We start from the raw sequence: 13,591 nt of genomic DNA, 5'->3' as shown, positions 1-13,591 counted from the left end.
TGCTGCCCCTTTCAAAGCCCATTTCTAAAATGGGCTTTGATATTAGTTTTTACATATTTTAAAAAATTTATGAAACATAAACATATGGGTGATATGACCATATATGGTCACGCCAATCCATTCCCCCCCCAAATGGCCATTGATTGGCCTGGAGGAGGTGGGAAGGGGAGGGGCCCTGGGTGGGCGTGTCCACCGCTCTGCTTCCCAACCATATTCTGCATGATTGTGCCATTTCTGGGGTTTCTCGAAGCCTGAAGAATGTTTCAGGGGTTTCTCAATGCTAAACAAGTTGAGCAAGGCAGTTCTGGAGCAATATCTGCAGTTACTATTTTGGTGCCAACTGTTCCACAGTTCGGACAAAAGAAGTATGTTTTATAACACACACGAAGCTGACTCATCGGACCACGGGTCCATCAAAATCAATATTGTCTACCCAGACTGACCACGGCTCTCCAGGGTCCCAGGCAGGGGTCTTTCACATCACCTGATCCTTTTCTAACTGGAGATTCTACGGACTGAACCAGGGGCCTTCTGCAGCCCACTGAGCCATGGCCCCTCTTCCAGGGAAAGATGCTCAAACATGATAAAGCCTGTCAATCTAACAGATAAGGGCTCCTTTTTGTCCTACTGCGATACTCACTTCTACGGCATAGTGAAAGGCTGATATGGCGGGGTGCACGGAGAGGTTCTCCAGGGGCTTGATACGAGGTTTCTCCCATCCCGAATCCTGAGACCACTCTATGAACAGCATGTTGTCCGAGAACACGGTTCCGAACACGAGGCCATTGGGGTCCGGCTTTTCCTTGGAGGTAGCGGAGGGGCTGATGATTAAGTCGGCTGCCTGGAGATTTAAAAGAGGGGGGGGGGGACAAAAGTTATCCTTCCGCAAAGATAACTTGCAGAACAAAGAGGGCAGTACGGCAAAGACGACCTTTCGGAAGCGTCCCAGGAGTCCTTGGGTCACTGGCAGCAGCAGAAACCGGGTAAATAAAGAGGGTTTGTTAGGTGTTTTGTCAACCAACACAATCCTTCGGTTTAGATTATAAAAGGGAAATTCGTGTTCCGTGTCCGATGTGCGCTGCTGGCCAAGTGTTACCAGCTAGCCCGTAGTAAAGGCTGAGGCACGTAGGCCTCGGAAGATGCCACCCTTCTTGAAACCATCTAACAAAGGTCTGAAGAAAATACATTTCTCAGCTTTTGACGTGTTTAAATGGATAACCCCCGAGAAATCAGAAATAAACATTTGGATTTCATTCTCTGCAAGGCGACACAATGAGGAAAGTCCAGCCCGGTCTTCTGGTCTAAGGCTGATTCCCTCTGGAACAGGGCAAAAGGCACCAGCAATGGTTCAGCAGTCAGGGAGGAGAGACGAAAATACTTGGAAGGAGGTCAAGGTTAGAATATCCTCCTCTGACAAAGACTTCCTTTACGACAGGGGAAAATCACTTAATTTTCCCTGCTTCAAATTTCTGGTTTTAGCAGGCAAAAGAAAACTGTCCTTTCATTTGGCTTCGTAGGGGAATGGTGGCGACTGACCTTAGGACTTGGCTGCTCACACAGCACTCTCTTCAAGGGAGTAGCCGTGTTGGTCTGAAGGAGCACAACAAAATTGGAGTCCAAGACCCACAAAGATTCATTCAAGGTGTTAACCTTAACATTTTTAGTCCCATGTTTTTATGTATGAAAACTGAGCCCAAAGGACTGATTTGCTTTTCCAGCAAGGAATTATCATACTTCATATTTTGGATGTTGTGAGGCTGTTTACTAACTTGCTACTCAGAGCTCTGGGAGAACTGGGACTGGCCCACGGTCACCCAGCTGGTTGCACGTGGAGGAGTGGAGAATCAAACCCGGCTCTCCAGATTCGGGGCCGCCGCTCTTTCGCTGCTACACTAACCCAAAACATATTTTTTGTTTGTTTTGCATACTCTGAAACCGCATACACAGCACCTTGGGTTAAGGCTACGGTGACTAGCCAAGAGTCAAAACTAATTTTATCAACACACACAAACAATAGGCAAACAGGAAGAGGAGATACCCATTCATTTCCTCAATGCAAGTCTCCACTGAGGAAGCATTAACGCTGATTTGCTCAAAATGTAAAACTTGGCACCAACATTTTCCTGCACAAGGGGACACATATGAAAATTACGGAAGAAGGGACAGAGGGTTCAGATGGCCAAAAGCAGCTTTAAATACAAGCGGGCGGGGATGATACAAACAATAAGCTGTTAGAAACTGCAAGGGCAGTAGTGGGCACAATTCAACAGCATATGGGGAACGTCCTGCAGGGGGCATCAGAGGAGATATATGTTTAGCATATTTAGGTCGGGAAATTTCCGATATTTTTCAAATAATCTCTTCCTGTGTCCTAGTTGACACAACTGGAAACTTCTGGCTCCTTTGAGCATACTTCCGCCTTGTTTGCCTCCAGAACAGGACTGACAGAATGAACAGAAGAGGGCAGTTATATTGCTAAGTCTCTCTTCTCTCTCCTCTTTCTTTACGAAGTTGTTTCACTCCAAATAAGCCTATTTTTATTCCTTTAAGCCAGTAGTCCCCAACCACTGGGCTGCAGCTCCCTCCCCCCCCCCCCCCCCGCCCGCAGTGAGAAACTTCCCAGCCAAAGCAGCCAATTACCTTGCGGCCCGGCAAGCTTCTTTTTGCAGTGGGGGGGAGGGGGAAGTGCGGCCGCCGGCACAAACGTGCATGCACGGCAGGTCCATGCATGCACATTTGTGCCATGCACGGCACCCGGATCACCCTCTCCCCCCCACACCAGTCCGCAGCCTAAAAAAAGTTGCGGACCACTGCTGCTTGGCTCTTCTTTGCATATCTAATCTTTGCGCACATATGGAATCTATATCGAACCCAAGACCACCAGAAGCAGTAGCTGGTTACCTACGGGCTACAGGTTGGGAACTGGTCCACTGGCCAAAATAATTCTTCTGAATGACGATAGCGCTTTGGCTCAAAGAGGGCTCAAAGTCTCTTTGTGACAGGGAGACGATGAGCAATCAGGGTTGTGAAAGGCTGGTTTGCATTTCAAACATTGTGACAGGTTTCCTAGGGCCTTTTGATGGAGAGGGTGGGTTATAAATTTAAATAAATAAATAAATAGTGCTCACCAACACCTTTCTTGATGCCCACCAAATGTTTTTTTGAAAGTGGGTGAAGCCAGGGGGGGGGGGGGCTTTCCCCCTATAAGACTTCTGATTGGCTAATGGAGATCTGATTGGCTATGGAGATTTTAATTCATTTATACCCAGCCATTTTCTCCAATGGAGACCCAAATCGGCTTATATAATTTCTCCCCTCCTTCATTTTACCTTCACAACGACCCTGTGAAGTAGGTCAGGCTGAGTGAGTGCAATCAGCCCAGTAACCTGCAGCCCATGGGACGAGTGGGTATTTGAACCCGGGTCTCCCATATCGTGGTCCTCTTGTACCACCATGCTGAGATCGCGATAAACAGCAAACTGAACTCCCAGTGTGCCTGGCTTCCTTCGAACCCACGGATGTGACAGTTTTAACTGTTTATTAAAAGCGGTTATATAAATCCAAATATGAAATTAATATAAAACTAACATTCCTCAGATGCTGACTAGGAGCCCAAACCCAGGTACTGAGGTTTGCATTGGGCAAATGAAACAAAATCGCAAATAACTCCTCCTTGTATAGAATTTATACGGCTTACGGGAGTCCCGAGGTGGAACGGGGAATTAGCATCTTAGGGGAGGGTATGCAACGCTTGGGATTCCTGTCATCTCCAGTTCTATTACAGCTTTCCCGTTTTGCTTTTTGCAACTGTTCGGAAACCAGAAGCTTCCTCTCTGGCCGAAGTCCCTCGGCGTGTTGAGTGGTGCCCCCAAGGCTATGATCCCAAGTGGCTCAAGAGAGATTTATACCAGCTTAGTAACACGAGTCGCATTGTGCCCTGAAAGGAGCATGTGTGCAGTAGACCACAAACACCTGCTAAAGCTTTTCTTGGGGCTTTCCCCTTTGTCTGGAAAGGCAACAGTTTCTTATTCAGTAATGCAGCTAGTAATTCCGGCCATGATTCAGGCACGTCTTTGAGATGACCTGCTTGCGATGGAGGCAAACCACCAAAGCAGGGGTCTCAATTGACACCCCAAACGTTTTTGGAAAGGGGACTGAGCCAGGTGGGGGTTTTACCTGGTAAAGATTCAGACAGGCTGAGCAAAAAAAAAAAAAAATTAATTGCTTTGGCATCACAGCAGAAGGAACATTGTTGTAAGGTAAGCCGTGGCAGCCATTTTGTTACAGGCTCAGCCTCCTGCAGCCGCCATTTTGTGGCAGCCATTTTGTGGCTGTGCACACCTTGCTGTGTGAACTCCCAAGGTGCCCATGAGCTCAAAAAGATCAGGGATGCCCTGCAACTAAAGAAAACTTCAAAGGCAGTGAAATTTAAGGAGGAGACAGGGGTAACTGGCAAAAAACACTGAGAATCCAGAATACCGTCAGTGTCACCCACTTGAAGAATTGTTTTTATACCCCGCTTTGAACAGCCCAAAGGAGTATCAAAGCAGCTTACAACTGCCTTCTTTTTCTCTTCCCACAACAGACACCCTGTGAGGGAGGTGAGGCTGAGAGCCCTGATATTACTGCTCGATCAGAACAGCTCTAACAGGACTGTGACTAGTCTAAGGTCTTCACCAGTTGAATTACGTACTGACCTTATGGCTTCAGATCAACATGGCTATCCACCTGAATTTAATTGCTAAGTAGGTAAAGATGAATGGTTCTCACAAAACTTGACATTCTTTCTTATATGTAATATAATGTAACTTAGAATCTTATTCTCTGGTCTTAGGACAAGACACCAAACTCAGCATGGCTTGTCATTTGTGGGGATACTTCCATTCTTGGGTGGAGGCGGATGGGGTCTCTTTTAATTACTTCTTTTCACAACTGGGAAAGCATCGGCCATTAATCGCTAACCTTAACATTTTTATTCCCCTTAAGTTTCTGTGAACGACAAAGGAACCCAAATTGAACTTTGTTATTCTAGCAAGATATTATGCTGCATATTTGTGGGATATCTTCAGGCTGTTGTTTGCTAATTTCCCGCTAATTTACCCTGTCCTTATTCCTATTTCATTGCCTGAGGATGTGTACATGCACACACAAGTTCACACCCAGAATAAAACTTTGTTTGTCTTAAAGGTGCCACTGAGCATGAAATTGGGGTCACAGTGGGTAGGCAGGTAGTTGCGAATTCCTGAATTGTGTAGGGGGTTGGACTAGATTACCCAGAAGATCCCTTCCAAAGCTATGATTCTATGACTGGACTCAAATTTTCTTGTAGGGTCTTTAAGTTTATTAAACAAGATGATATAGATAATTAAACAAAGGCAGCATCAGATACTTCCCAGTTTCCTCTCTCTCTTCTTCCCTCATTAATTTGTTTGACTTTTATACCACCCCTCCCCATCTTCCTCTTAAATTTCCCTGCCCCTGAAGTTTTCTTTAGTTGAAGGAAGTCCCCAATTTTTTTGAGCCCGTGGGCACCCTTGGAATTCTGACACAGCAACTTCAAATTGGCTGCCACAAAATGGCGGCTGCAGAAGGCTGAGCCAGTCACAAAATGGTTACCATGGCTTACCTTCAGTCAACAACCATGTTCCTTGAACTGTGCGTGAGATTATTCCCCTTTGCTTCTTGCAATAGCGTTGGAAAGAAAGTTAAACGAAGAGAAGCTGGCTCCTTAACTAGTATGCCAACCTGCCTACCTTATCACGTTGGCTGCTTCAGAGGGTAGACTGTATAGCATTGTACCCTGCTGAGGTTTCCCCTTTTCCCAAACCCCCCTTGTCAGGCGCCATCCTCAAAATTCTGAGGTATTTCCCAACCCAGAGATGGAAGTTTTACTGTTGCAGTGTAACCCTATGCAGAAATCATTGCATTTCACTAAGCTTTAGAGAGCCACCTTGGCATAGTGGCTAAGAGAGCTAGTTTGGTGTAGTGGTTAGGAGTGTGGACTTTTAATCTGGCATGCCAGGTTCGATTCTGCGCTTCCCCACATGCAGCCAGTTGGGTGACCTTGGGCTCGCCACGGCACTGATAAAACTGTTCTGACCGGGCAGTGATATCAGGGCTCTCTCAGCCTCACCCACCCCACAGGGTATCTGTTGTGGGAGAGGAAAGGGAAGGCGACTGTAAGCCGCTTTGAGCCTCCTTCGGGTAGGGGAAAGCGGCATATAAGAACCAACTCTTCTTCTTCTTCTAAAATTGGCTGTTTCTAATTTGGCGAGCCGGGTTTGACTCCCTGCTCTTCTACATGCAGCCAGCTGGGTGACCTTGGGCTAGTCACAGGCCTTATAAAGCTGTTCTCACAGAGGAATAACATATGGGCTCCCTCAGCCCCACCTCCCTCACAGGGTGTCCGTTGTGGGGAGAGGAAGGGAAGGCGACTGTAAGCCGCTTTGAGACTCCTTCGGGTAGAGAAAAGCAGGGTATAAAAGCAAACTCTTCTTGAAGGGCGTGGCACTGTTTTGGACTGCACTAACAGTGTTCTGGGGCCTCAATGTTTATGTGCCAGTTATTATGAAAACCTCCAGGCGTTTCCCAACATGGAGCTTATGTCAGGCTTTCTTGACAGCCCTGGAAAAGTTTCCCGAATGGGCAGGAGTTAATGGCCTGGCCAATTGTCCAATGACGGGCCTGGAGGGGGGTGGGAAGGGGAGGGCCCCCCGGTGGGCATGCACACAGCTGTACACCCCAAGCATATTCTGCACGATTGCGCCATTTCTGGGGTTTCTTGAAGCCTGAAAAAATGTTTCGGTGGTTTCTCAATGGTCAAAGAGTGGAGAAAGGCTGACTTTATGAGGTGTCCATAAGTCAGCTGCAAGTTAATGGCATTTTCCACCGCAGCCACGGCAGATTCTAAATGGCTGTTTAGTGCGCATTCCTTTGGGCACCGTGAGTCATTCGGAGAGCTGGGCTGGTTAGACGAGCAATTAATAAAACCTTGCTGCCATTAGCAAGAGCGCGATGTGCACTTTTCAGAGAACCTCCGAGAGAAGAGAAATTGCTCTGGCACGGGAAACAATCACTTTGGACACATGCAAAAAATTCAAAACCACCAAAAAGGCTTTGGGGGGGGGGGTGCGTACATGCATGGAATTTGCCTTCTCTCCTGCTACTTTCAAACAAAGAAGAGAAACAGCCCGCTGCGTTTTGCTCCTTCCTGGCCATAATGTGTGAGCCAAAATTGCTGACATGATTTTGGGAGCAGAGAGCCCTTTTTCTGATTCATATTCAAGGTCGCTCCGGTCTGCATTTGCTGTTTCTGGTGCCCAGTTGCTGTTTCCCTTTAGACTAGGCATAAATATGATGGGAAGGGGGGCGAGGAAACAAGGTCTCTATGGAGCCCCACGGACGGCCCTTTTAAAGCGCGCTGGCACCAGGTTCTTCTCACGGGAGTCTCGTCTGACTGACTTTGACAGGACTGTAATTAAAGAATTAATCGCAGCTCTGAGCCAGAGTTCTAAGCCAGGCACGTTTTGTGTTGCTGATGTCTCTGGTGCCCCCCAGTTTGGGGGTGGCAGGGACGGGGATGGGGAACTGTCTTCGGTTAAAACAGCAGAAGAAGAGGCATGGTTCAGCAAAGAAGATCTGGCCTTTTTGTACCCCGCATTTTACTACAAGGAGGAGTCTCAAAGCGGCTCACAATCGCCTGCTTTTCCTCTCCCCATAACAGTCACCGCCCCCCTGTGAGGTAGGCGAGGCTGAGAGACCTCTGAGAGAACTAGGAATGGCCCAAGGTCACCCAGCTGGCTGCATGTGGAGGAGCGGGAAATCAAAACTGGTGTTCCAGATTTGAGGCCGCCGCTCTTAACCACTCCAGGCTGGCTCTCAGTGGTGGTAGGGCATCCACTTAGCAAGCAGAAGTCCCCAAGTTCGATCCCCGGCATCGCTAGTAAAAAAAAAAAAAAATCACAGGTCATAACGATCTTTTAAAATTTGCACAGGGCTTTCAGAGTTGAATGCGTAGCACAACAGAAACATCGAGCTGGGACAATTTTGGCTGAAAACGAGAAGACATCTAGGCAAATGCAGAACCGTTGTCGTGCCCTGTGATATCATCTGCGGTTTGGTTAAAATAGAGGAAAGGCTTCTTGTGTATATATTTTTTAACTGACAGAGGAAACAACAAAGGGAGAAATAAGGAAGGATCTGAACCATCGGTGGCAGGGCAGGGGAAATAGATAAAGAGGAAGACTGTGCAGCAAAGTTGACTATTGGAGCTGACCAACACCAGCCGAGAACTGAACCTCTTTTGAGATTGATGGAGAACAGAATAAATTGCAAAGGGAGGGGAGGGGGGAATGCTTGCACCTGCTGCCCCTAAAAGAAGAGTTGATTTTTAGACTCTGCTTGTCAAATCCATGGGTTCTGAGACCTGGGCTGGTTCTGCAATTACATTTTTCCCACTGTAAATCTTGCCGAATTCTGGTAAATTTGAACCTGAATCTACAGCCTTCCTTTCCCCCAATTTTAAACACGCCGCCCTTCTACATTGTTCCAATTTTCAGTCTCCTACCTGACTGATTGTTTTTTTTTTTTGGGGGGGGGGTCATGTGAAGCTCCAGCTGGCATTAAAGGAGCACAAGGCTGAAGAGTGCTTTATTTCCTGCCTTTTGACTCCCGTCAATACAGCCAGGACAAGCTGGGAGAGGGGCAAGTCTGGAAGCCGACACTGCATAAGAGGTACGAAAAAAATCCCCCAGAAGGTTGTTGGTTCCAGTCTCCTCTGAGTAAAACCACACCTTACACTAGCAGCTCCGCCACCTGCAGCAAAGCGACAATAATACTGGCCTCCCTTACAGGACTTCTAACCGAAGATGATAGAGAGGTGATATGATAGCCACCTTCAAGTATTTGAAGGGCTGTCATAGAACAAGAAAACGAATTGGTTTTTATTCCCCCGCTTTCAACTACCCTAAGGAGTCTCAAAGTGGCTCACAATCACCTACGCATTTTCTCCTGACAACAGACATCCGTGCCGCAAAGCATAGACGAATCCTTAAGCTCTCCCCGCCTTGAAACATTCTCCTGCACATCAGAAACTCTACAACGGGCCAAAGCCAAGCCCAATCTCCCTGCATCTTAAGGGCACCGTTTTCTAGAGAAATGCTCCAAGCAAGCACGCTTTAGAGAACAACATACCTTGAAAGAATCCGTCACGTGCTTCGCAGCGGCTGCCACGCATCCAGCTCCACGGTCGTTTTGACAACCCTGCTAGGGGGAGAGAAAAACACTATTTAAAAGAAATATTTATATACCAAGCAAGGAATGCTGCAGAAATTCGAGCACCTGTCCAGCAAACGCTCAAAAAGAAATAAGATAATCAGCGCTGGGGAACGGCTCAATACCCTACCCGAGTGCTACTTTTGTCCCGGTCCATTTTGCTACGATGCAGATCGTTGAAGCCGCCTGTACTTCTGGGCCCGTAAGAGGATTGGGTAAATCCTGCTTTACCCTGTGCTCGAGACCCCCCCCCCCCGAGCTGCCGAGAGACAAAAGCGCGACTGTTTCCGCGTAAAGCCGAACCGAATGTTCAGCAAGTCGTACGCAGCAGGTCCCTGGGTTCCCCTCGCATTGTCAGCCGAGTGTGAAAGGCAAAGAGAGGGCAGGAGGAAAAAAGGTGGGAAGGGTTCTCGCTTTTGACAGTCCGTCGCTCACTCCCAAATCAAACAGGGTCGGCCGTGACGTACATCCAGAAAAACAAGACCGACCGCAAGCCTGTCCCAGTTGCATTTGATTTCTTGAAAGCAGATTTTATCGGTCTGGTAATAGAAGAGCCACGCTAAATTAAGCTGTCAAGTGGGGAAGAGGATCTCCTTTCTATCAGGACACACCTTACAGGTTCATCGGAATATCTGTCCGTCCTCAGGACTATTCACACATTACGACTGCTGACCTTTCATTTGGTGAAATTTCCCCCGATATCTAGCAGGAACTTTTCCCTGCCCTCCTCCAAGTGACAGCCTTTCAAATACTTATAGGCATCAATCCTGCCCCCTCTCAGCCTTCTCTTCTCTAGGCTGAACATTCCCAAGTCCAGACAGCTTCCCAAAGAAGGGGCTGAGAAGCAAAGGCCCATGCCCTGAGCTGGAAGACGGAACTCTGAGATCGCTTCTTGCAGCAGCAGGAAAAAGAACAAGGGAGGATGGAAGAAGAAGAAGAGTTGGTTCTTATATGCCGCTTTTCTCTACCTGAAGGAGGCTCAAAGCGGCTTACAGTCGCCTTCCCTTTCCTCTCCCCACAACAGACACCCTGTGAGGTGGGTGAGGCTGAGAGAGCCCTGATATTACTGAAGAAGAAGAAGAGTTGGTTCTTATATGCCGCTTTTCTCTACCCGAAGGAGTCTCAAAGCGGCTTACAGTCGCCTTCCCTTTCCTCTCCCCACAACAGACACCCTGTGAGGTGGGTGAGGCTGAGAGAGCCCTGATATTACTGAAGAAGAAGAAGAGTTGGTTCTTCTATGCCGCTTTTCTCTACCCGAAGGAGTCTCAAAGCGGTTTACAGTCACCTTCCCTTTCCTCTCCCCACAACAAACACCCTGTGAGGGAGGAGAGGCTGAGGGAGCCCTGATATTACTGAAGAAGAAGAGTTGGTTCTTATAAACTGCTTTTCTCTACCCGAAGGAGTCTCAAAGCGGCTTACAGTCGCCTTCCCTTTCCTCTCCCCACAACAGACACCCTGTGGGGTGGGTGAGGCTGAGAGAGCCCTGATATTCCTGCTGAGTCTGAACAGTTTTATCAGTGCCGTGGCGAGCCCAAGGTCACCCAGCTGGCTGCATGTAGAGGAGCTCAGAATTGAACCCCACATGCCAGATTAGAAGTCCGCACTCCTAACCGCTACACCAAACTGGAGATGCCACGTTCCCTCTCTGCTTCACTCTGAAGTCCCATCCATTCCCAGGGGATTGGCAGAGTCCTCCAAAACAGCATTGCAGGAGGTACATCCCCCGTAACCTGCAATACTGCGTCCCAAAAACCCAGTCTTGGGACCCAGGGTGGTGCAGTGGTTAAAGAGCGGCAGCCTCTAATCCGGAGAACCAGGTTTGATTCCCCACTCCTCCCCATGCAGCCAGATGGATGACCTTCGATATTCCACAGTTCTCTTAGGGTTGTTCTCTCAGAGTCCTATTAGAGCTCTCTCAGTTCCACCTACCTCACAGGGTTTCTGTTGTGGGGAGAAAAAAAGGAAAGGCGTTTGTAAACTGCTTTGGGACTCGTTTGGGTAGTGAAAAGCCAAGTCTAAAAAACTGAGGTCTCTCTTCAGGCTCTTCCCACAGCAAAGTAAGTTCTGTAGTAGAGCGTACTTTGAAGAGTTTGTAAAGTACCACTGGTCTTCCACAAAGACAAGGGAAACCTCACGGCCATAAAAGAGCTAGTTGGATGCTTGTATGCATTATTAAGAGGACCAAGTGTGTGAATTTATTCCTCCGCAGTCACAGAGTGCTCAGATTTCTACGGCGCCCTTCAGGTCAAGCAGGGGATGGAACATTTCCGAGGCTAGCGACTGAACGCCCGTCTTCAGGCAGCTCCAGCTGTCCATCTTCCTTTTGATATTCTAGGCCATTCCTGAACAAAACTCAATCATTTTGTACGCAGCGGGAGATTAGATACGCTGCCAGAGCTGGCACGCAGGAGCCTCTCTGACTGCATCTGGAAACCGACTGAGGCTCTGGGCAGAACATTTTTAGCCTGCCCCAATGGAAATCGGAGTCCGGCTCTTGAGCCACTCCCCAAAGTACAGCCAACAACGAATTCGTTTGACTTCCGACCCACCAAGCAAATGTGGCCAATCCCCACGGACTGTAATCTGTCAGGAGTTTGTCCTCTCCCCCACTTCCTTCCCAGTTTCTGCGGTTTCAGCCAGAAAGGAAAAAACAGAATCATAGAGTTGGAAGTGACCTCCTGGGTCATCTAGTCCAACCCCCTGCACTATGCAGGACACTCACAACCCTATCGCTCATCCACTGTAACTGGCCACCCCCTTGAGCCTCTTTGTGGCTCTATCCACACTGGAAGGTTTGATTACACCGCTTATCAGGAAAGAGCTAAGCCAATGCAACAGCGTTCTTGGCCAATTCACATGTAGCTGCCTTAGACCGTTGGTCCATCAAGGTTGATTATATCGTGTACTCAGACTGGCAGCAGCTCTCCAGGGTCTCAGGTCAACTGGAGATGCCGGGGATTGAACCTGGGATCTTCTCCATGCCAAGCAAAAGCTCTACCCCTAAGACACGGCCCCTCCCCAAATAGCTATGCCTCTGTATCCCCCTGTTTTCATATGCTGATGGCACTGAATTCCCACTGCCTTCAGCACGGGTGGTCAAACTGCGGCCCTCCAGATGTCCATGGACTACAATTCCCAAGAGCCCCTGCCAGCAAATGCAGGAGGGCCGCAGTTTGACCACCCCTGACCTACAGCATGCAGAGAGACAAGAGCCACCTTTCTACTGTAATTTTTTAAAAACTGTGCGGTGTCTATTGCCAAGTCCCAAAATTGCGGCGATTTCCCAAAATTGCATGCCCGTTGCCATTTCGAAGTCAAAGCCCTTCTAAACAAATTAACAGCGACAAGCTACAGCGTCGCCGTCCGGAGTGCTTTGGTAGGGAAGGCCTTTCCGTCGCTGCTTTGGACGTCCCTCGCTTTGGAAAGCAAGCTGTGCTGGAAACCGTCAATTGGAGACAGTGTGCTGGTTGGGGTTGTGTGCCCCCCCCCGCCCCAATTGCAAATCCACCGCTGTGTCTTCAAGCAGGGAAAGTGAGGGCGCTCAGCAGCTGAGTCACTCAAGACTATTTTTAACTCCGGCAGAAAAGGCTTGGAACTCCTCGTGACCTTTCCAGAAGAGACGGAAAGGAATACGTTCAGGGGAGGCGCATCTCCTCCCTAGATTGTCAATTTTTATTGATTTTTCAATGGGACCAAATTTGGGTGAGAGAAAGATTGCGGAGAAGTTAACAAAAAAAGGAAAAAATCATTGACTTCTCATTGGCCACTGAAGATCGGATTGGCTATGTGCATTAAAGTTACACTGTTTCAGCGGCAGTGTTTCTTTTATTGTCTCCCACCCCTCTTTGACAGTTTTTAGAAATCTGCCCTGTGCATGTGCTCCACCTCCCATGGCAGCCATTTTCTGGTTGGCTCTGTTTCTTGCGGCAGCCATTTTGTGACTGTGCCTACCACTGTGTCAAAATTCCAGAGATGCCCTCAGCCTCAAAAAGGTTCTTCTGAGCCCCAAATGTTCAAAAATAGGCAGGGGTAGACTGGGATGGGATCAAGGCCCTAGAAAAGGCTCACAACCCTCTGGCTGGCCCTGATCCTGCCCCCCAAAGGAGGAAGGAAGGTAGTAAAAGGCAGCCTGTGCAGTGAGCTATCTCTTCCAAAGAACCGTGCAGGCTTTTGGAGGGACATCGGGAGTGATGCTCTGGTTTGTGGGCAAAACCTCTATGGTAGAATTAGCTTCCTATCATAGAGTTTTCAACAAAAAAAATGGTCAGAACAACCCTAGTACACATCTCCTCCGCGCTGGTCGCTTTCACCACTGTAA

At 48.3% G+C, this 13,591-nt stretch overlaps 1 protein-coding gene across 5 annotated transcripts in view; it reads right to left on the bottom strand.

The window, feature by feature from the left end:
- BCAT1 (branched chain amino acid transaminase 1) overlaps positions 1-13,591 on the bottom strand; it is a 60,929-nt gene that overhangs the window by 32,775 nt on the left and 14,563 nt on the right. The window contains exons 1-3 of one of the 5 annotated variants that reach the window (XM_077340164.1): positions 9,404-9,542; positions 9,193-9,264; positions 641-841 (exon numbers count right to left, since the gene is read on the bottom strand). In XM_077340164.1, the coding sequence (XP_077196279.1) occupies positions 641-841; positions 9,193-9,264; positions 9,404-9,430 (300 nt within the window). In that variant the 5' untranslated portion in view covers positions 9,431-9,542. Of the gene's footprint in view, positions 1-640; positions 842-9,192; positions 9,265-9,403; positions 9,543-13,591 lie in introns of those variants that run through there. The other 4 variants (XM_077340168.1, XM_077340165.1, XM_077340166.1 and 1 more) reach the window with 4 other exon arrangements.

The sequence above is a fragment of the Paroedura picta genome, chromosome 5, assembly GCF_049243985.1.
Source record: "Paroedura picta isolate Pp20150507F chromosome 5, Ppicta_v3.0, whole genome shotgun sequence".
NCBI classification, from domain to species: Eukaryota; Metazoa; Chordata; class Lepidosauria; order Squamata; family Gekkonidae; genus Paroedura; species Paroedura picta.
This window is presented reverse-complemented; position numbering and strand designations above follow the sequence as displayed.